Source organism: Ictalurus punctatus, chromosome 13 (assembly GCF_001660625.3).
Source record: "Ictalurus punctatus breed USDA103 chromosome 13, Coco_2.0, whole genome shotgun sequence".
Taxonomy (NCBI): domain Eukaryota; kingdom Metazoa; phylum Chordata; class Actinopteri; order Siluriformes; family Ictaluridae; genus Ictalurus; species Ictalurus punctatus.
Window position 1 is genome coordinate 2,998,462 of NC_030428.2, and position 22,552 is coordinate 3,021,013.

Genomic DNA, 22,552 nt, shown 5'->3' on the forward strand with positions numbered 1-22,552 from the left:
GACACCATGATTCATGCCTTTACATATTTAGTCGTGACTCAAAATGTAAATTAAAGTGCAGTATTATGGTAATCCTTTACATTAAGTAATACATTAAATAACTGACATTATTTAACCCATCATTAATAAGTAAAATTAAACCCACTATGACCAATATCAAAAATACCTTTATGAACATGCTTGTGACTGAACTGAGGCTGAACATCCAGTAATAATATTTATATCCGGAGGCCAGAGTTCAGTAAATTACAAACTAAAATTTTGCTAACTTATATGAATTTATTTTAAATTTTTGCTTGCTTGAAGAAACATTAGTAATTGAAGGTGTATTTAGTAAACAATCATCAATGAATACATGTTTTTGTTACTTTGTTAACATCTAATGAATGTATTTTTATTTGGTCAGATTTAGATGTATTATTTATTAGATTTATTACGTTTGTGGTTTGCAGATGCAGTAAATATAGTTAGTTAAGTTAATCTTGATGTGAAGTGTTAAACAAAGCTGACAATGACAGTGACGTCGATATGTCTAACATTTTCCTTTTCTTCTCAGTTTGATTGTGAGTGATCCCTTAACCCAAAGTCGGAATGAAAGAGGGAAAGTGTACAGCTGTGACGTTGCACAAGAAAAATGCTCACAAATACCAATGAATGGTACGAGTGCATACGCAACATTTATTAGTCATACATAATATGAGATAATTAATTGAAAATATTTTCCAGAAAGGGTGCCCCATTTGTCTCAATGTTAAATATCTTGTCACAGTACCTTCTGAGGCTGTCAACATGTCCCTTGGCCTTTCAATGACTAAAGATCCCCAGTCTTCAAAGCTAGTGGTAAGATACAGCTGTAATAACTCTGTATTTCAACTCAGGTAAGGACTGATCTTAGATAGTGGGTCTAATACCCCACTGTATATTCTGCTTCTGTATAAATATTAAGCTGAGTTTTAAATGATCTGTGAAATGTACAGTTAAGAGTCTAACCATTTGACAGGTTTCTGGCGAATTATAATAATCACTGTACATTTTGTATCACTGAAAACCTCGAAATATCGATCTGGTATTAAGTAAAAAGGGAAAAACATTGTTTTTCAGGTCTGTGGCCCAACAATTCCCAAGGACTGTAAGCACTTTACTGCCTACAATGGCATGTGTTTTACATTGGATAACAACAATAATCAATCAGGACCTATACCAAGTACTTTGAGAGGTATTTCATATGTGGAGCTACCATATTAATAAAAATCTGTGAGCATTTTACAATGTTCTCTATTGCTATAAGTTTGTTTTCATGCTTTCTTTATTCTTAGATTGCCAACAAACAGACATTGCTTTCTTGTTGGATGGCTCTGGAAGTATAAGCCAACAGGATTTCACTACAATGAAGAATTTTGTTATAAACATGGTTAACGGCTTAAAAGACAGGGATTTTCAGGTATGTGCAGAAAGAGCTTTAATTTTCTGTCTCAAAACAACAAAATAAAGCAAACATGTTTGAGTGTTTTTATGGTAGGAGAACGAATACTCTGTTGCTGGAATATATTTCTGATATATGTTTTTACTCTAAACTCTACACTAATATAATAAAAGCAATTTTATATCTTTATTAACACTCATTTAAGTACCTAGGTAAAAATAGAATTAACAATATGAGTTCTAATTGAGCTGGCAGAGTAAGAATCCACAGACAAACAGACAAACGTTGCAGGTGAAAAAGACTGTTGCTGGCCATCATTAGTGCTTGATATAAAGAACAGAGCAGAACACAGAACCAAGTTGTGCATCTAATTTTATATTTGCAGTTTGTAAATAGTGAGGGACCCAAATATTTCTGATTTCCGTCCTAAAAATAATCTTTATTATAGTGTTTTCATGACCTCAAATGAAGGCACAGAGTAATTAGTTGAAGGCTCTCCATCAGGATAGCATGCTAGCTAAAGTTAACTTTAGTTGATGTTTATCCAAGTTCCTTGGTGAAAGAAAAGTAATTTACCATCATTACTCAAAGTTCAGTGCCATAGTTTTGTGATCATAGAACACATGTAAAAACAAGGCATTACACTGTGGTTTTGTATATTTTATATGCCATTTTTATAACCATCAGCGCAGGTGAATATGTGGCACAGAAAGGTGCAAATGTAAAAGGGGTTGGCGTTAAGTGAATACATTATTGGGAGATGTAGTTCTATGTGCTGCTGCCGCCATATCCAATCAAATCAGGTTTTAGCATCCCCTTTAAGCATGTGCTCAGTGCAGTGTGGTGACATTTTCATAATGACATTTGAATGAATGATTGAATAAATAACCAGCTGTCGATAGACTTTTAGTTTTAGGGGTAGCATTACAACCAGGAGACATTTTTATTTTGAATTCCAACAATCCAAAATAATAAAATAAAATAAAAGTAATTTACATGTTTACACTGATTAAATTAGTGCAACCCTTAGTTAAACATTTCATAACTACACTATACTGTATGGCCATAAGCATGTGAACATCTGACTATCACAGACTTATATTGTTCTTCCCCAAACTCTTGTCACAATGTCTGAAGCACACAATTGTATGTATTCGTATTCTATAGCATTAAGATTTTCTTTCACTGGAACTAAGAGACCCGAACTTGTTCCAGCATGACAGTGCCCTTGTGCACAAAGCGAGGTCCATAAAGAAATGGCTTGCCAAGGTTAGAGTGGAAGGTCTCAAGTGGCCTGCATAGAACCCTGACCTCGACCCCGGTGAAAACCTTTGGGATGAACTGGAATGTTGTGTGCACCCCAGCACTCCTCATATGACATCAGTGCCTGAGCTCATTAATGCTCTCAGAAATCTAGTGGAAAGCCTTCACAGAAGAGTGGAGGATATAATAACAGAAAAGGGGGGACTAAATCTGTAATGGGATGTTCAACAATTCAATTCAATTCAATTCAATTTTATTTGTATAGCGCTTTTTACAATAGACATTGTCTCAAAGCAGCTTTACAGAAATATCAACACGGTATACAGATATTAAAGGTGTGAATTTATCCCAACTGAGCAAGCCACTGAGTGGCGACGGTGGCAAGGAAAAACTCCCTAAGATGTTTTAAGAGGAAGAAACCTTGAGAGGAACCCGACTCAGAAGGGAACCCATCCTCATCTGGGTAACAACAGATATTGTGAAAAAGTTCATTATGGATTTATATGAAGTCTGTATGGTGTTAAGAGCAGCCGTAGTCCCAGCAGTCTGGAATTAAAGAAGATTTGAGCTCCATCCAGAGGCAGAAAGGATCTGGATCTCTAGTATCTCCATAAATTCGTGTGGGGCTCGGCGAAAGGAGAGAGGGAGAAAGTAGAACAGAATCTAGTCAGGGTAGGCTTGAGTAAACAAATACGTTTTAAGCTTAGACTTAAACACTGAGACTGTGTCTGAGTCCCGAACACTAATAGGAAGACTGTTCCATAACTGTGGGGCCCTATAAGAGAAAGCTCTTCCCCCTGCTGTAGCCTTCACTATTCGAGGTACCGTCAGATAGCCTGCATCTTTTGATCTAAGTAGGCGTGGCGGATCATATAAAACCAAAAGGTCGCTTAGATATTGTGGCGCGAGACCGTTTAGTGCTTTATAGGTTAATAAGAGTATTTTATAATTAATGCGAGATTTTACTGGGAGCCAATGCAGTGTGGATAATATCGGTGTGATATGGTCGTATCTTCTAGTTCTAGTTAGGACTCTAGCAGCTGCATTCTGGACTAATTGGAGCTTATTTATATTCCTACTGGAACATCCAGACAGTATGGCATTACAGTAATCTAATCTAGAGGTGACGAATGCATGAACTAGTATTTCCGCATCATGTAGTGACAATATGTTTCTTATTTTAGAAATATTTCTGAGATGAAAGAAGGCTATCCTAGTAATATTATCTACATGAGCATCAAATGATAGGCTGGAGTCAATAATCACTCCAAGGTCTTTAACTGCTGCACATGATGAAACAGAAAGACCATCCAGAGTAACCATGTGATCAGAAAGGATACTTCTAGCTACACGTGGGCCTAATAAAAGTATTTCTGTTTTATCAGAATTAAGCAGAAGGAAGTTAATTAACATCCAATGTCTAATGTCCTTTACACAATCCTCAACTTTACTAAGCTTATGTCTGTCCTCTGGCTTCGCTGAAACATACAACTGTGTATCATCAGCATAACAGTGGAAGCTAATTCCATGTTTACGAATAATTTGACCTAGGGGTAGCATATATAAAGTAAAGAGCAGTGGGCCTAAAACAGAACCCTGTGGAACTCCAAAAGTAACCTCAGTACGCATGGAGAATTCACCATTTACATCTACGAACTGATAACGATCGGTCAGATAAGACCTGAGCCAGGAGAGGACTGTTCCCTTAATACCAACAACATTTTCTAATCTATCAAGGAGAATAGTGTGATCTATAGTATCAAAAGCTGCAGTAAGGTCGAGTAACACAAGCAGCGAGACACAACCCTGATCGTAAGTCAGTAGAAGGTCATTTACTACTTTAACTAACGCTGTCTCTGTGCTATGATGAGGTCTAAATCCTGACTGATACATTTCATGAATGTTATTCCTATCTAAGTACGAGCATAACTGCTTTGCTACAACCTTTTCTAAAATCTTAGAGATGAAGGGGAGATTTGATATTGGTCTATAGCTGGACAATTGAGACGGGTCAAGATCAGGTTTTTTAATCAAGGGTTTAATAACTGCTAATTTAAGTGATTTAGGTACATAGCCACTGCTTAGGGAAGAATTGATTATATTTAGAAGTGGCTCAATTACTACTGGACCAATCTGTTTAAACAAACATGTAGGTACGGGATCTAGTATGCAAGTTGATGAATTTGCTGAAGAGATTAATGTAGCTAGTTCGGTCTCTCTAAGCGGAGCAAAACACTCTAAACATTGATCTGATATTGCTACACTGTCATGTAATGGGTTTGTTACAGTACTGTCCAGTTTTAATTTAATGGCCTGTATTTCACGTCTAATATTTTCAACCTTATCATTGAAAAATTTCATGAAATCTTCACTGCTATGTAATGATTGAGTGTTTCTCTCTGTAGTGGTTTTATTCCTAGTTAATTTTGCTACTGTGTTGAAAAGGAATCTAGAATTGTTTTTGTTGTCTCCTATTAAGGTGGAGAAATAGATTTTTCTAGCATCGCCAAGAGATTTCCTATATTTCAGTAGGCTCTCCTTCCATGCTATTTGAAATATCACCAGTTTGGTTTGACGCCATTTACGTTCTAATTGCCGAGTTGTCTGTTTTAAGGTTCGCGTTTGATCGGTATACCAGGGTGCTAATTTTTTTTCTCTAATTATTTTCCTTTTGAGTGGAGCCACTCTATCTAGCGTGTAGCGGAGTGTTGACTCCAAGCTTTCAGTCGCCTGATCGAGTTCTGTGTGATCTGACGGTGATCCAAATCTAATTGATGTTTCTGCGAGGTTATTTATGAAGCTTGGTGCAGTAGCTGAAGTGTAGGTACGTTTTACACGGTAGCGAGACGAGGTGGAAATATTATGATCAATACGTATTATGAACGAGATAAGATAATGGTCTGAGACAACTTCAGACTGCGGAAAAATGATAATATTTTCTATACTTAGTCCGTATGTTAGTATGAGGTCAAGAGTGTGACCACCATTATGAGTAGGCCCGATTACATTCTGATTAATCCCTACTGAATCTAAGATGGACACAACCGCTATTCTTAGAGGGTCTTCCAGGTTATCAAAATGAATATTAAAGTCTCCGACGATTAATGCTTTATCTACAGACACAACCAGGTTTGAGACAAAGTCTGCAAATTCACTAAGAAATTCAGTATATGGCCCTGGGGGTCTGTAAATAATAATTAGAGGAATTGACTTATTTTTTGTGGCTACATAACTTATACTGGTATAAAGAATTTCAAAAGAATTAAATTTATGCTTAGGTTTTTGTGTGACGACTAGATTTTGACTATGGATGAGTCCAACACCTCCTCCTCTACCAGCTGAACGAGGCTGATGTACATAACTGTATCCAGGAGGACTGGCTTCATTTAAGGCTATGTACTCATTTGGTTTAATCCAAGTTTCCGTTAAACACATTAAATTACATTCCTGATCAGTAATGATGTCGTTAACAATAAGAGCCTTAGACGCAAGAGATCTAATGTTTAATAGTCCTAGCCTCAGATCAAAAGTGCTGGCTGTGCATTCAATATGATTTAATTTTATGTTAATTAGGTTACGAAGATCGACTTTCCGAGATTTTCTATATATTTGAATAGCTCGGGGAACAGACACAGTCTCTATAGTATGTATTACCTTTTCCGAATTTTTAGTTGAACATTGATTATACTGAATGTTATTATTGGAAGATGTACTTACGATAGGCAGTCACTTGGAGTGTAGCGCCTTGGAAATGTTGTCTGAAAGCAGTTCCGCTCCAAGGCTGCTGGGGTGCAGGCCATCAGGACGAAACAACCTAGGACGCTCCCAGAACAGATTCCAGTTATTGACAAACACCAGATTCTGCTCATTACACCAAGAGACTAACCAATCATTTAATGCTAGAAGTCTACTGAACTTTTCTGCTCCACGTCTGTATGTGGGAAGAGGTCCAGAGACGATGATCTTCGCGGTAGGTGATCTGCCTCGTACCGTCTCGATCAGGCTGGAGAAGTCCCTCTTCAGCACCTCCGTCTGCCGCAGCCTGGTGTCGTTCGTCCCCGCGTGCAGCACAACCGCTCCAATGCGCTCGTCTTTCTTCAGGATCCCGGATACCTGCGCAGCGACATCAAGGACACAAGCACCAGAAAAACAGTGTGTGCGCACCTTACCTTTAGATGAGGCTACACGGACGTTCCGCACAATGGAGTCCCCGACGATCACAGTGTTGGGTCTGGTCTGGCGGAGAGGGGCGAAGCGGTTCCTGGTTGGAGTCTCGAACACTGGAGGTGGAGAAGGTCCAGCCCGCGCCTTTCGCCGCTGGTTTACCCAAGGCCCGAGGTGTGTTGGCGCTGGCGTTACGGAGACCACGGCTGGGAAAGTCCTAGGTGCACGGTCCCTGCACAGAGAAACACACGGCGTAGAGGGGCTGGGAGTGGAAATACCACGCTGTGTGCTTACCTTGGATATGTGAGCAGAGGCACAAGATGTTTCCAGCGCAGTTTGTCGCTCCAGCAGCTGGGCCTGCTTGTCGAGTAGGCCGCGGATCTGCTTCTCCACATCCTCCAGTTCCAGCCGCACCATGTGAAGCTCAAGCGAGTCCTCATCTGCACTCAAAACCGGAGAGACAGCAGACATATTTGTTTGTTTGTTTTTTTAAAAAACAGAACAGCGGTAAGTGAGAAATGTGAAACGTAAACAAGGCTAGCGGTAGGTGATGCTAGCGGGCTACAGGCTACAAGCTAGTCGCGGATGTTTTGTAAAAACAAAAAAAAACAAAATAGAATACAGATCAAATTTGCGACAGCGCAACGTTACGATTGTTTTATTTAACGTGGTGTCAGTTATATTTGTATAACGTAAGGTAAATCATTTTAAAGTATAGAGATTAGAAGAAATTAATGTAAATTAATGTAATAGCGTTAGCTCGAAGGGTGCTGCTTCCTCAGTGACACTTCAGGTTGCCAGCCAACAAGCAGGTGTAATTGGTCAGGTGTCCACAAACATTTGGCCATATAGTGTAGGTTCATCATTATAAAGCCCAGGCAACCAAAAAAATATACAGTGGCAATAAAACATACAAACATACATACATTTTTGTAAAAAATATACAACTGAAGCAAAATGTCCTTCTGGATTTATGTGACTGTTTATGAACTTTCACTCCTGAACAACAGCCATCCACTACAGTCAAAAAACATTGCAGCTGGTTTCGTTAAAGAGATTCTTGGAAATCTGCAGTAAAAATAAAATAAAATTTATTGTGAATGTTATTTTCCTTTTCAGTTTGCAGTGGCACAATATTCTTCAAACTTTCAAATACACATAAAATTCAACAGCTTTTCAAGCACTGATCAAATAAGAGGGATCAATCAGTTTGGGGGAGGTACCTACACTGCTACTGCGATCAAAAGAGTTGTGTGAGTATGATGAATGCATCTAAATGCCAGAATGTTCTATGGTGAATTTTCATATTACAGAAAAGTGAATGGCATGTTCACAATCAGTTCATTTGTTTTGCACAGAGCTGAATTATTTACCAGTGAGGCAGGGGCCAGAGAAAATGCTAACAGAGTGTTGGTGGTCATCACTGATGGTGAATCACATGACCGCAGTGAGCTGGGAAATGCTGCTCAGGATGCAGAGCAGAAGAAAATTACTCGCTATGCTATAGGGGTAAGAAATTTCCCTACATTACCCATTCATAGGACTATTATAAATGTTTTATTAACTGTATTATGTCTTTAAATAATAAATGTCCCACCAGAAAGAGAATTAAATAGTACTGACCTGGATTTAGCAAAATAGTGGTCTTCCTGGTCCTTTAGAGTCATTGGGCTTCATTTATTAATCTTTTAATAAAATTATGTGAAAATGTTTTGTCATCCAAATAAAGCTAAAAATTTCCACTAGCTTCACAAAATGCTTTGGTAACACTGATTTTCTTAATATTTGTGTGCATATATTGATAAATGCCAATCAGCCGTAAAGTGCAAAGGGTGTTCATGGCATAGCCCACTTTCATTTAGTGATGGCAAAACAATGCAATAAAAAGTCAATGATGACTTAAAGGTGAAAGAGCACCATGCAAGCGCTAAATCTTCTGGTGATACCACTGAACCATTGCAGGTAATCAGCTAACATAGACACACTATAATTCTTCCTCCTTTTATGTGGCAACACACCAGAACACAAACTTTGGTCCTAATTGAATGGCTAGTCTTAGTTGTCTTAATTCATGGTATTCTACTGGATTGCTTTCTTTCAAGTCATTAATGTGAAACAACTGAATTTAATAAAAATTTTCACTATAAACTAAGTGGGTTTTCATGAATACCACATTGTATAAATTTTTTTTTTTTTTTGTGAACATTATTTTTGTTTTTGATGAAGACTTTAAATATATTTAAGATATAAATATCTTTAAAGGCTACTAGCATACTATGATACTAGTATTAGTTTATGCGAGAGATTTGAAAGTAGAAATACAATATATAAAATGTATGCTCTGATTTTTTCTTCACTAGGTCGGTAGTGCCTTCAACAACCCATCAGCAGAGAATGAGTTGAAAACTATTGCATCGGATCCAGATGATAAATATGTATTTAAAGTGAATGACTTTTCTGTATTGACGGAAATTCGAGACACACTGAAAGAGAATATCATTGCAATTGAGGGTATACAAATAAATTTATCTTGGGTACATTTTATCTATCACTATTGCCCTCTGATACAGAATGTGAAGGCTCAGAATTCATTGTAGATACTGAAAAAAAGATAATAAGAATAGTTTTTCCTTGGTGTTCACAATAAGTGGAATTATTGGTATTATTACTTTATTATTGGGATAAATTCGCACCTTTAATATCTGTATACCATGTTGATATTTCTGTAAAGCTGCTTTGAGACAATGTCTATTGTAAAAAGCGCTATACAAATAAAATTGAATTGAATTGAATTGAATATTAGGAACCCAGACTTCAGGAGAATCCACCAGGATGGAATTTGCACAGGATGGCTTCAGTGCAGACTTTGTTTCAAATGTAGGTTAAGCCTTTAATTTTTTAACTTCATTGTCTTTAATTTCATTGCTTTCTTTCCACTGTTAATAAGATACTGCCAATCTTGGGCATCCCAGTACTACTCTACACAATGTACATAAAACACCAGTTCAGACAAATTTAGTACCGTCATCTCGGAGCAAGGGTTAGGGTTAGGGGCAAGAATATTGTTTAAAATTATTTTATATAGGCTTTATCGTGCTTAACTGCCAGGTAGTGGGGAAAACAAATATGCATGGCCAGACACAAGCACCTGACATAAATCCTGATGGTGGTCAGACAGACACTATAAGACATAAGCCAGGCAAGAGCCATTCCTTTAAGTCCAACAAAATTTAATAATTTTATTCCTTTAACTCCAACACAAAATATTCTGTCTAAAAAAATTAGGTCTATGATATCAAAAGCTCCACTGAAAACAAGTTAAGTCAAGCAAACAGACCCAGCCCTGATTAAAGGTAAATAATTGACCTATAATTTGACTACCTAAGAAAATTTGTTTGTAAGTCAAACATGGAGTAAGCTCCATCCATTCATCCATCCATCTTCTATACCGCTTATCCTTTTCAGGGTCACAGGGAATCTGGAGCCTATCCCAGGAAGCATCAGGCACAAGGTATACACCCTGGACAGGGTGCCAATATAGAGTAAGCTAATTAGGTATGAAACACACCGAAGAAATGGCGTGGCGTTTATTCTTAACAAAAGGCTAGCCATCACCGTACTCAAATACAATGTGATCAGCGACCAAGTGATTTCGATACGCCTTCAAGGATCGCCAGTAAACATCACAGTCGTTCAAGTTTACGCACCAACAACCGATGCCAAAGAGGAAGATGTTGACCAGTTCTACAACCAAGTCCAAGATGAAGTCGACTGATCACCGAGTCAGGACATGCTCATCATCATGGGTGATTTCAATGCAAAAGTGGAACACAGCAAACAAGGAAACACTGTTGGAAATTTTGGACTCGGAGATCGGAACGAGCCCGGCGATCGCCTAGCTGAGTTTTGCACTACAAATCAACTTCTGATCACGAACACCTTTTATCAGCACCACAAAAGATGGCTTTACATATGGACATCACCGAACGGCATGTACAAGAACCAGATCGATTATATATGCATCTGTCAATGATGGAGGTCGTCGATAATGTCAACAAAAACGAAAACGGGTGCGGATTGCGGAACCGATCATGAACTTCTATCATGTTTCTACCAAACTATGTGCAAAGAATTTGAAGATGAACATACGAAAGGAAGATCAAGAGCAGCCTACAAGAAGATCAAGCAGGAATTTTCTACCAACGATGGGCATGCTGAAAGACAAAAACGGGTATATACTAAACGAGCCAGACCAAATCAAAAGCCAATGGAAACAATATACAGAAGATCTCTACAAGAATGATGCAGCAACTGAAGAAGCACCCCCTGTATGTGAGCAAGAACCAGACATACTGAAAGAAGTAGTCATTGCTGCCATCAAGCTTTTGTCAAACAACAAAGCTCCAGGTTGTGATGCCATACCTATCGAACTTATCAAACCATCAGAAACTGTTGTCGATGTAATCACGAAACTCTGCCAAAAAGTGTGGGAAACTAGAAAATGGCCGACCGAATGGACCAGATCAATCTTCATTCCTATTCCCAAAAAAGGCGATGCAACAGACTGCGGTAAATACCGAACCATCGCTCTAATATCACATGCCAGGAAGATTCTGCTGAAGATCATACAAAGACGACTACAGCCTTACGTTGACAAAGAACTTCCAGAAGAACAAGTGGGGTTCAGAAGAGGCACACGTGACATCATCGCAGACATTCAATGGATGATGGAAAAGGCCAAAGAATACCAGAAGAGTCTGTACATGTGTTTTATTGACTACAACAAGGCGTTTGACTGCATCGATTATGAGAAGCTATGGAAAACACTCAAAAACATGGGCGTACCAGACCATCTGACTAGCCTCATCAGAAATCTATATGGTCAACAAGAATCAACTTGGCCGAAACGTGAACAATTTACGGTATGGACCTTTAACTAACCTAGGGCCTAGGGCCTTTAACTAACTAACTAACTAACTAACTAACTAACTAACCTAGAGCCTACGGCCTTTAACTAACTAAGTAACTAATTAGGTAAAAGTTAAATTGGCAGTGAACCATTTCCACATAGAGACAATGTTATTTTAAAATTATAAGTAGGGGCTGCTGAGTGGCGCAACAGAACGGTGTTCACCCTATTATCCAGATCTTCCAAGTTCAAATCCTGATGATGCCAGAGCTATCTGTGGCCAGAAGTCCAAATGGACAAAATTGGCCACGTTGTACAGGTGGCATATCCTCTCTCCTCTGTTAAATCACAGCGAGCCTATCCAGTCATGGCAATCTGTGAGCTCAAGCACGCAGAAGAGGGCAAACACTACTTTGCTTTGCTTATACGTATGTATATATGTATATGTGTGTGTATATATATATATATATACAGTGAGGGAAAAAAGTATTTGATCCCCTGCTGATTTTGTACGTTTGCCCACTGACAAAGAAATGATCAGTCTATAATTTTAATGGTAGATTCATTTGAACAGTGAGAGACAGAATAACAACAAAAAAATCCAGAAAAACGCATGTCAAAAATTTTATAAATTAATTTGCATTTTAATGAGGGAAAAAAGTATTTGACCCCCTCTCAATCAGAAAGATTTCTGGCTCCCAGGTGTCTTTTATACAGGTAACGAGCTGAGATTAGGAGCACACTCTTAAAGGGAGTGCTCCTAATATCAGTTTGTTACCTGTATAAAAGACACCTGTCCACAGAAGCAATCAATCAATCAGATTCCAAACTCTCCACCATGGCCAAGACCAAAGAGCTCTCCAAGGATGTCAGGGACAAGACTGTAGACCTACACAAGTCTGGAATGGGCTACAAGACCATTGCCAAGCAGCTTGGTGAGAAGGGGACAACAGTTGGTGCGATTATTCGCAAATGGAAGAAGCACAAAAGAACTGTCAATCTCCCTCGGCCTGGGGCTCCATGCAAGATCTCACCTCGTGGAGTTGCACTGATCATGAGAACAGTGAGGAATCAGCCCAGAACTACACGGGAGGATCTTGTCAATGATCTCAAGGCAGCTGGGACCATAGTCACCAAGAAAACAATTGGTAACACACTACGCCATGAAGGACTGAAATCCTGCAGCGCGCACAAGGTCCGCTGCTCAAGAAAGCACATATACATGCCCGTCTGAAGTTTGCCAATGAACATCTGAATGATTCAGAGGACAACTGGGTGAAAGTGTTGAGGTCAGATGAGACCAAAATGGAGCTCTTTGGCATCAACTCAACTCGCCGTGTTTGGAGGAGGAGGAATGCTGCCTATGACCCCTGGAACACCATCCCCACCGTCAAACATGGAGGTGGAAACATTATGCTTGGGGTTTTTTTTCTGCTAAGGGGACAGGACAACTTCACCGCATCAAAGGGATGATGGACGGGGCCATGTACAGTCAAATTTTAGGTGAGAACCTCCTTCCCTCAGCCAGAGCATTGAAAATGGGTCGTGGATGGGTATTCCAGCATGACAATGACCCAAAACACACGGCCAAGGCAACAAAGAAGTGGCTCAAGAAGAAGCACATTAAGGTCCTGGAGTGACCTAGGCAGTCTCCAGACCTTAATCCCATACAAAATCTGTGGAGGGAGCTGAAGGTTCGAGTTGCCAAACGTCAGCCTCGAAACCTTAATGATTTGGAGAAGATCTGCAAAGAGGAGTGGGACAAAATCCCTCCTGAGATGTGTGCAAACCTGGTGGCCAACTACAAGAAACGTCTGACCTCTGTGATTGCCAACAAGGGTTTTTAAACCAAGTACTAAGTCATGTTTTGCAGAGAGGTCAAATACTTATTTCCCTCATTAAAATGCAAATCAATTTATAACATTTTTGACGTGCGTTTTTCTGGATTTTTTTGTTGTTATTCTCTCTCTCACTGTTTAAATAAATCTACCATTAAAGTTATAGATGGATCATTTCTTTGTCAGTGGGCAAACGTACAAAATCAGCAGGGGATCAAATACTTTTTTCCCTCACCGTATATATATATATATATATATATATATATATATATATATATATATATATATATATATATATATATATATATATATATATATAGTTTTAATTCATGCCTTGTCTTCACTCATTTTGTTATTGTTTTATCTCCCTTCTGTATCATGATCATTCTCTGCTGTTTTCAGTTCTATCATTGAGTGGTTTGTCTGTTTAAGTCCTTGTGTGTCATTGTTTCTGCGTAAAGCCTCGCTCATATTCATGTGCGTTTCCCAGCCATGTTCCCCACTTCCTTGTTTTCTGTACACTTATTTTGACTTCCCAGTTTTGATCAATGCCAGTGTCTTTCATTGTGATTATAGATAATCATGTAATATGCCTGTGATGTGACCTATGCTATGAACTTTGACAATGATTCTTGGATTGCCCCAAATAAACAGCATGTTGATTTCATGCATTTGTGACCTGCTTCTACTATCCACATGTTACAACAGTATTGAAAATCTTAGTTCTGAATTTAAGATGATGTTTTTGTGTGTCTTTAGGGTATAATAATGAGTGCAGTTGGAGCGTTTCAGTGGAAAGGTGGTTATCAGAAGTACAATCACAGCAGAGCACCTGTAGACTCCTTTCAGAAGGGCAACAGTAATGACAGCTATTTAGGTGAGAATCCTCGCAAAACTCAACCTAAACAATGTAAATGGGGGGGATTTTGTATAGGTATCCATAAGCCCAAAAACACTACATGGCCAGACACCTGACTCTCACATCCATATGTGGGTCGTCCCATAAACTGTTGCCAAAAGGTTGGAGACATACAATTGTATAGAATGTAGATAATTTTAAGAAAGCTTTTATGAATTACTTTAGTTATGAATGGTTTGGGGAAACGCTCATTAATTAAAGAATGTTCTAACCAACTAAATATGAAAATACAAACATTTTAGGAAAGACACCCCTGATCCTTAACAAGCTTTACTGTTTGTAACCAAACTAAAAATTTTTTCCAACATTTTACCCAGGAGTCACTCACTGAATTTATATATAGCTTTAAGTCCTACTTTGTGCACTACTTGCTACTTAAAAAAAAAGAAAAAAGAAAAAAGAAAAAAGTAAATCTAAAGAGAAATAAAACAGGAGAATGGATAACTGTTCCAACTACATTTTCATTTGACTGATTTAATTAGCTTTGTTAGTGTTCTGAAAACTTAATATAAGTTTGTATTTCTATGTGCATTGTATAGCTATATACACTATGTTGCTATAATATAATGCAGGGATCAATATGTGAGCAAGCATGTAACATGACCTAGCAAAACTCCTGACTGCTTGTCCTGTGTTCACAGGTTATTCCATGACAGTAGCAAAAACAAACTTGCAGCAGTACATCATTCAGGGAGCTCCAAGAGATACGCACATGGGGAAAGTGATCATAACTGGCAATAAAGTCTTTCAGACACTGGATCCTCCTGAGGTAATTTTATTTATTTAGTTATAGCTCCTTCATTTAAAATAAATAAATAAATAAATAAAAACAGGCTACATTTTGTGTGAGACTGGCTCACAGCTCTGGCACACAGTGTTGATGTGAGATGTGAGTGACTGTGTATTTCCCAGTCTCAGATGAAATTCAGACCAAGTCACCTTTTTTTCCAGCCTCAAATTGGTGCCTATTATGGTGCTGAGTTATGCTTGGTGGACTTGGATTTGAACAACTTCACAGACCTTCTACTTGTTTCTGCTCCACTGCATAATGAGGGAGATCAGGAAGGAAAAGTTGTCGTCTACACCTTTACAACATCCATGTTCCAGGTAAAGAGTAAACACAACAGTGACAAAAAAGTAACAAAGCTGAAGTTGTCTTCTTATTTTCAACATCTCATTGAAAATGCCTGTTCCACCTTAAATTACATTGCAGATATAATATTGCACCTACAGAAGGTACTCATCAGTGTGAGTAGAGTAACACCCTTGAATAGGCTAATTATACCAGCAATTCTCAAACTCAGAAGTCCCTACTAATTTTTTAACACTTAGAAGACACATCACAAGCTGCAACAAGGGGCCTTCAGAAAATAGAATAATTTGTCCCAAGCTTGGCCAGTAATCTTCTTCATTATTATACAATATGGAATATGTTTTAAAAATACCTATTTCCCCATACAATTTCAAACCACTATTTAGGAGATTAAATCATCTTTGACCAACAAAAACTGACTACAATCTGAAAGCACCTCCTGAAACAGCATAGGCTGTTCCCATGTTAGCCCAATGTCACTGTTTAGATAGTTAAGACATCTCAATTGCTTAAAAATGTGAAAAATGGAGAATGAAGGAAGGGTTTGGATTTGATTTACCATATATCCTGCACATGAATAAACCAGCCATTCAGATACCTACTACCATCATTACTATGTCAACATGATCGTCAAAATCCTCAAAACCCATAACACAATGACAACTGATTGAAAATGGCTACTCAAAGTAGCTGAGCTACCCAAAGTGACTGAGTAAACTTTCATAATCTAGTTGCAAAATCATTGCTGATGGAAATATTTTATATGAACCACAATTCCCACCTCAGTGGTCCAGGGAGTAAAACATGAGAAAATATTCAATATAAAATGATGACAATTACTGAATTCTGTCTTTTAAAAGCTATATTATCTGGTTAAATTTAAATTTAGCCTGCTTCAATATTGTTGTGACCCAATTGTCCAGACTGCAATATGAGAAGGGAAATAGACATAAGGTTAAAATTAAATTAAATGACTAAATTTATTTGCAATTATAAAGAAAGACATGATCAGACAAAAAGTTGGATTTATCATAAAATTTGACTCGAATATTTTCATGACTACCAGAACGATAAAATATAAAACTTTGTGGCTATGTAACATGAGACTAGTTTGGTGTCACTGGCGTGCTACTTAATGTGTTATATTCTTTAGCAACACGTAAACATATTTCTGTACAGACTTTACAGGTAAATCACATACAGACACTGAAAGGAATTCCAGGACAAAGGGGGAGGTTTGGCCTGATGTTGGCCAGCCCTGCAGATCTAAATGGGGACGGTCTGGCGGATATAGTGGTAGGAGCACCTCTAGAGGAGAATGGCCAGGGCAGCATCTACATCTTTAATGGAAGAACAGAAGACATTGTCCCCACCTTCTCACAGGTCAGAGAGAAACAAGTGTACAGCTACTAATATCACAATATTTCACATCCTGTTTAATTTTGTCTTGAACATTTCTTGTTTTTTTCTTAGTTATTGATGAGCTTGATAAAACAAAGGCAACCTGAGTAAACACAAAATACAGTTTTTAAAATGATAATGTTGTTTATTGAAACAAAAATCTTATCCAATATCAACTGGGCCTGTGTGAAAATTTATTTTCCCCTCGTGGTTACTAATTCCCCCAAATCTATGAAACTGCATTCATAATGGGGTTCACCTGGACTAGACGCAACCAGACCTGATTACAAACCCTGTTCAATTACATCAACACTTAAATAGAACTTTTTCAACAGCATGAAGTTGGTTAAAACATCTTACCCAGTAACACACTATGCCAAAATGAAAACAACTTCCAGAAATGATGAGGAAGACGGTGATTGAAATATATAAGACTTGGAAGGGCTACAAGGATATTTTAAAGGCTCTGGGACTCCAAAGAACCACAGTGAGAGCCGTTATCTCCAAATGGAAAAACAGCACAGCAGTGACCCTTCCCTGAAGTGGCCGGCCTTCCAAAATTCCTCCAAGAGCACAGCATCTACTCGTCCATCATGTCACAAAAGAGCCAAAGACAACATCAAAGGACCTACAGGCCTCTCTTGCATCAATAAAAGTCACTGTTCATGACTCAACTATCAGAAAGACACTGGGAAAAAATGGCATTCATGGAAGAGTAGAACCTGGGAAGTGTTACACTCATGAATAATACTAAATAATTGCAGTGTGACATGATCTCTTCTGTAAATTATTTAGTGTAACAGTTCATAAAAAAGTCTGAATAAAGTATATCAGGTACAGCTTCTGTCTTTACCTGTCTGTCTGCATCCACAGTTCTTTACTGCTTCTGAACCATGTGCAGACATGACACAGGGGTGGGGCAATGCAAACCTTCCACCTGAAGCCATTCAGTCTGAGGCCATTTTGCCCCATGCCTTTAAGCCTGAGGCCATTTTAACTGATGCCTTTATGTCTGAGGCAGCATTTTGCCTGATGCCTGTAGGAGACTTGATACCTAACATAGTTTTTCCTAAGTCCTGAAGCCATTAAATCTGAGGTGTGGTGCCATTTTGTCATATGGCTAAGAATTGATGTTGAGGTCTGAAGATGTCCTAATATGTATAGTACACCATACCAGTGGCCAGTGGTGAGGTTGAAGGAGGGATATGTCTCAAATCTAAGGCTTCCTTGGTTAGGAATTGTGCAGTCTCAGGAATTGTGCTGGGGAAGTTCTGAAGCCTTAAAAAACCTCCACTAGATCAAGGTAGGTAGCAGGTATTTGGATGTTGGTTTTGACTTCTGGATTTTTGATCTGTGTAGTGTGACAGGGGAGAGACAGGAATCAATTTGATGAAGCAATATGAGACCCACCGTCTCTCCCGGAGATGAATGTGTTCTGATTTTTGATCCAAGCAGTACTGGGTTGTGTGGCAATTTTGTGATCAGAAAGGATATGCATTCAGTGACTCAAATGTGCATGACAAGGGGAATTGCCATCACCAGGTTTATCTTATCAATGCTGTTGTAGTTGATAATTAGAGAGCACTGCATAAGAAAACTCTTGGATTTTGCCAGAGAACCATCCTACACTATATGGCCATTCCATTCCAAAACCATGGGAAATAATATTGAGTTTGTCCCCTTTTGCTGATATAACAACCACCATTTTTCTGTGCAGGCTTTCCACTAGATTTTGGACCATGGCTGTGGTGATTTGTGCTCATTCAATCACAAGAGCACTGGTTGTGCACTGATGTCAGGCGAGAAGGCCTAATGAGAAGTTGGTGTTCCAATTCATCCCAAAGTTGTTAGTGGAATTGAAGTCAGGGTTCTGTGCAGCCCAGTTGAATTCTTCTATGCCAACCTTTGTAAACCATATCAATATGGACCTCACTTTGTGCACAGGGGCATTTTCATGCTGGAACAGGTTTGGGCTAGGATTGGATTGGGCTTAGTTCCAGTGAAAAGAAAACTTAATTTTATAGTATGCAAAGACATTCCAGGCAATTGTGTGGTTACAGGTTTGTGGCAATAGTTTTGGAATGGCCCACCTATGGATGTTATGGTCAGGTACCCACAAACGTTTGGCCATATAGTGTATTTGTCAGACTGTGTTATATAAGGTCAGGTCATTTGTTTACATATACTAGCATTGAGATGTTGATGTCTGGGCAGTATCTCCCTTCTACATTCTCAGATATGATCTCATCTATGGCTGAGGTAGTTTCGAGCTGTTGAGCATGTAATAACTGGTCTTGAGATGCTCTTGTCAGAATCCATGTGCATGATGCTCTTGTCATAACCCACCACCCCCCGCCCCAGTAATGGAAATTAACATTAATTTTCAATATCACTCACAATCAGTTTCTCTCTCTCTGCTAGTTTTGCTAATTTTGCCTTGTGTTTCGACTACTGACAGAGAATCAGAGGCTCGTCTGTGCGCCCTGGGCTGCAATTTTTTGGTGTTTCTCTGAGTCAATCAGCTCTGGATCATAGTGGAGACCAGCTGCCAGATCTTGCTGTCGGTTCCAAAGGAGCAGTCATACTTTTAAGGTCTGGCGTTTCAGTTCTCACATGGTAGTGTATGTTACAATTGTGTGAGGTTATCAGGTGCAGCAGCTTTCACTGTCACTGCTGAGTTTAGAACAGTCTGCAAACCTAAAATGATTTCTAACCACAAGACTATCAGCTACAATTAGAGGACGATTAACACAAATTATACACAAAAATAGTAGCTATAGATCACCTACAAAGTGGCCTAACAATGTAGGTGTGTCTAATAAAGTAGTCAGTAACTGTGTCATAATATTTTACATGTGGTACTATTTGAATGAAATATACAGAAATTCCACCCTCTTAAACTTTTCCACATGGGAATTGATATGGACTTATCAGGGATTTTTAACAATTGATTCACACAATTTGCCTAATATATTCAGATGATTTTTTTTATTATTGTGACATTTATTAAGACATTTCTTAGGTGCTTACATATTTTCCTCTGTGGGTCAGTACCGGGAAGAACAACTTTTAGCTGCAAATACAGCTGCAAGTATCTTTGGATATGTGTCTATCAGCTAGATGCTGATATTTTTGCCCGTTCTTCTTGGCAAAACTGCTCAAGCCCTGTCAGATTGGATGGAATTGTTGGTGAACAGTAATTTTAACAGTAATTCTAACACTTTCAGTTTATCGGTTTTGAACCAGTGTAGCTTTGACAGTATCATTAGGAGCATTGTCTTTTTGAAAAGTGAACCTCTGCCGTAGTGTTTTCTTCTAGTATCGTTCTGTAATCGCACCCATACATTTTGTTCATTTTAGTCCCTGCTGATGAAAAGCATCCCCACAACAGCATGCTACCACCACCATACTTCACTGTGGGCATGAAGTTCTTTGGGTTATAAAGAGTGTCAGGTTTCCTCCAAATGTAGCGATTTTGTGCCCAGGCCAAAAAGTTCAGTCTTGTCCACATTTGCATCACCAACAGGATTTTGGAAAACCCAAAATGTGATTTAATATGGCTTTTTTCTCTCACACAGTAATGGCTTACTTCTTTCCACCCTTCAATAAACCCAGCTGTCCATGCAAACAGCTTCTCCCATCTGAGCTTTGCTGGCTAATGCCTTCCTAAAGTCACTGAGTTTTGGCGAACGGCTTTCTCTGGGCTCTCTCATGGCTGTGCGATATTAATTCCATTTTACAATTAATGCAATTAATAGTGTTTCACAGGATGTTAATTTATTATTTTATTTAGTTTTTTAATAACCAAACTCTTTATTAAGAACTTTGTTCTGAGCTTGTATTGACAGCTCCTTGATTTTCATTATGCTATTTGTGTATGTATGTTCTATAAACCTAGGAGCCTTCTAGTAACAGGTATATTTATATTGAGATGACATGAAATTTTAACTGAAGACTGATTGACTCTATTCAGCTAATTATGTGGCTTCTGATGGCAAATGGTTGCATTAGAACAAGTTTAAGGTTTACAGAGGTGAATACATATCCACACAACAGGGGTGCAACAGGAGTGAATACATATCCACTCATAACTTTTAGGTGTTTTTTATTTGTAAATCATTTAGATTTTGTCCCTCAATGTATCAATGTATTAATATGGGCTGTTTTGTGTAGATTCATGACTTACAGTGGAATCCCAATTAAGTCCATTTCAGTTCCAGTTTTTAACACTGCAAAATGTAAAAACACAAAATGTAAAGTCTTAGTTTGATGTTACATTTACATTGTGTGTTGTTTTTTTTCTGTGTAATGTTCAGATCGAGACCCATCGTGCGCTTGTGGAACACAGTAACTTACAACCCGTCCAAAATCCCCACCAATGACACCGATTGCACGAGTCCTTTGAATAACACAGTAAAATTGTGTTTCACTATGAAAGGATTAAATACTGGCACAAAAGGTTCCTATATCTTTCTATATTTTTAAATGCATAACCTATTGGCCCTTTCCACAAAATGACAAGCGAAAGTTTTTACTTCAGAAAAGTTACGATTGTTATTTCTGTTTCTTTAGACTTGACTGCAAATATAAACTATACATTAAAACTTGATGCCAAACGACAAAGCTACCGGGCCTACTTTTCACCGAAGAACCGTGTTCTAATTGGCACGATATCTGTGTCGCTGCAGGAGAAGTGCAATCAGCATGAATTTTTGATAGAGGTATTTGAAATGCTCCTTTGAAATCTTTTAAATATATATTCTTGCACACATTTAATGCTAAAGCAGGTTTAGTTGTGTGACAAAAAAGGCTGCAAACAGGCTAGCGTAATATAGATGAAAATATTTGATTTCAAGCAAATTATTATTACATTGCACATACATTCATAAAAATAGTATCTATTTTGTGTTAAAACATTAATAATGGAGGCTTAATGTATAATGTACAGGATCCACTGTAACAGTCAATTGTACCCTTTCTAGTTCCTTAAGCCCCTGACTGCAAATATTTAAAAAGATGAATGAATGATGAATGAAAATGAATATATGTCTACGATCATATACTAATATGACCAATGATAAGAAAATCTATTATTGTCCCCTTTAGTAATATATTGATCTAGGAAATGTATTCTTCTTCCATTTCTTAAAAAAAAAAAAAAAAAAAAGATTATTACCAAGTTATTTTTTACAAGGTAAAAATCAGAGCAAATTAAATTTTGTATCATCAATTTTAGTAAATATTACAGCAGTCCTTAATTAAATAATCACTTAATCCTTGTGTTGCTTCTATAGTGTTACATTTAAAGTTGTCTTCCTTAAAAAAAATTTAAGCAATTTGTCGTCTACCAAAAGCATGCTATTGGGTTGCCCTTTTATATTTTTTACACTGTTTTACATAATTTGTCCTAGAAGAAAATATAATTTCCCATGTTGGTTTGTAGAGGTTCCTCAAATTTTGCTGTACCACAACCAACTAATATTAAAAATAGTAATTTTAATGCATTTTCTACTTATTTATTAATGTACATTATTTGGACATA

At 38.0% G+C, this 22,552-nt stretch overlaps 2 protein-coding genes across 3 annotated transcripts in view; one reads left to right on the forward strand and one right to left on the reverse strand.

The window, feature by feature from the left end:
• LOC108273645 (integrin alpha-M) overlaps positions 1-22,552 on the forward strand; it is a 51,277-nt gene that overhangs the window by 11,868 nt on the left and 16,857 nt on the right. The window contains exons 3-17 of the mRNA XM_053684916.1: positions 557-657; positions 770-840; positions 1,102-1,216; positions 1,317-1,441; positions 7,970-8,103; positions 8,209-8,359; positions 9,211-9,361; positions 9,654-9,727; positions 14,357-14,474; positions 15,158-15,285; positions 15,468-15,623; positions 16,789-16,992; positions 19,469-19,602; positions 21,327-21,469; positions 21,583-21,731. Coding sequence (XP_053540891.1) covers positions 557-657; positions 770-840; positions 1,102-1,216; positions 1,317-1,441; positions 7,970-8,103; positions 8,209-8,359; positions 9,211-9,361; positions 9,654-9,727; positions 14,357-14,474; positions 15,158-15,285; positions 15,468-15,623; positions 16,789-16,992; positions 19,469-19,602; positions 21,327-21,469; positions 21,583-21,731 — 1,954 coding nt within the window. The remainder of the gene's footprint in view (positions 1-556; positions 658-769; positions 841-1,101; positions 1,217-1,316; positions 1,442-7,969; positions 8,104-8,208; positions 8,360-9,210; positions 9,362-9,653; positions 9,728-14,356; positions 14,475-15,157; positions 15,286-15,467; positions 15,624-16,788; positions 16,993-19,468; positions 19,603-21,326; positions 21,470-21,582; positions 21,732-22,552) is intronic.
• Positions 2,810-7,406, reverse strand: LOC128634441 (uncharacterized). Of its 2 annotated transcripts, XM_053684919.1 has the most exons (3): positions 6,603-7,406; positions 6,404-6,500; positions 2,810-3,349 (listed from the first exon to the last, which is right to left on the reverse strand). In XM_053684919.1, exons 1-2 carry the CDS (start codon positions 7,319-7,321, stop codon positions 6,413-6,415), a joined length of 807 nt encoding a protein of 268 aa, XP_053540894.1. In that variant the 5' UTR covers positions 7,322-7,406; the 3' UTR covers positions 2,810-3,349; positions 6,404-6,412. The 2 variants fall into 2 exon arrangements, with proteins under 2 accessions (XP_053540894.1, XP_053540893.1); XM_053684918.1 differs by having other exon boundaries at positions 6,404-7,406.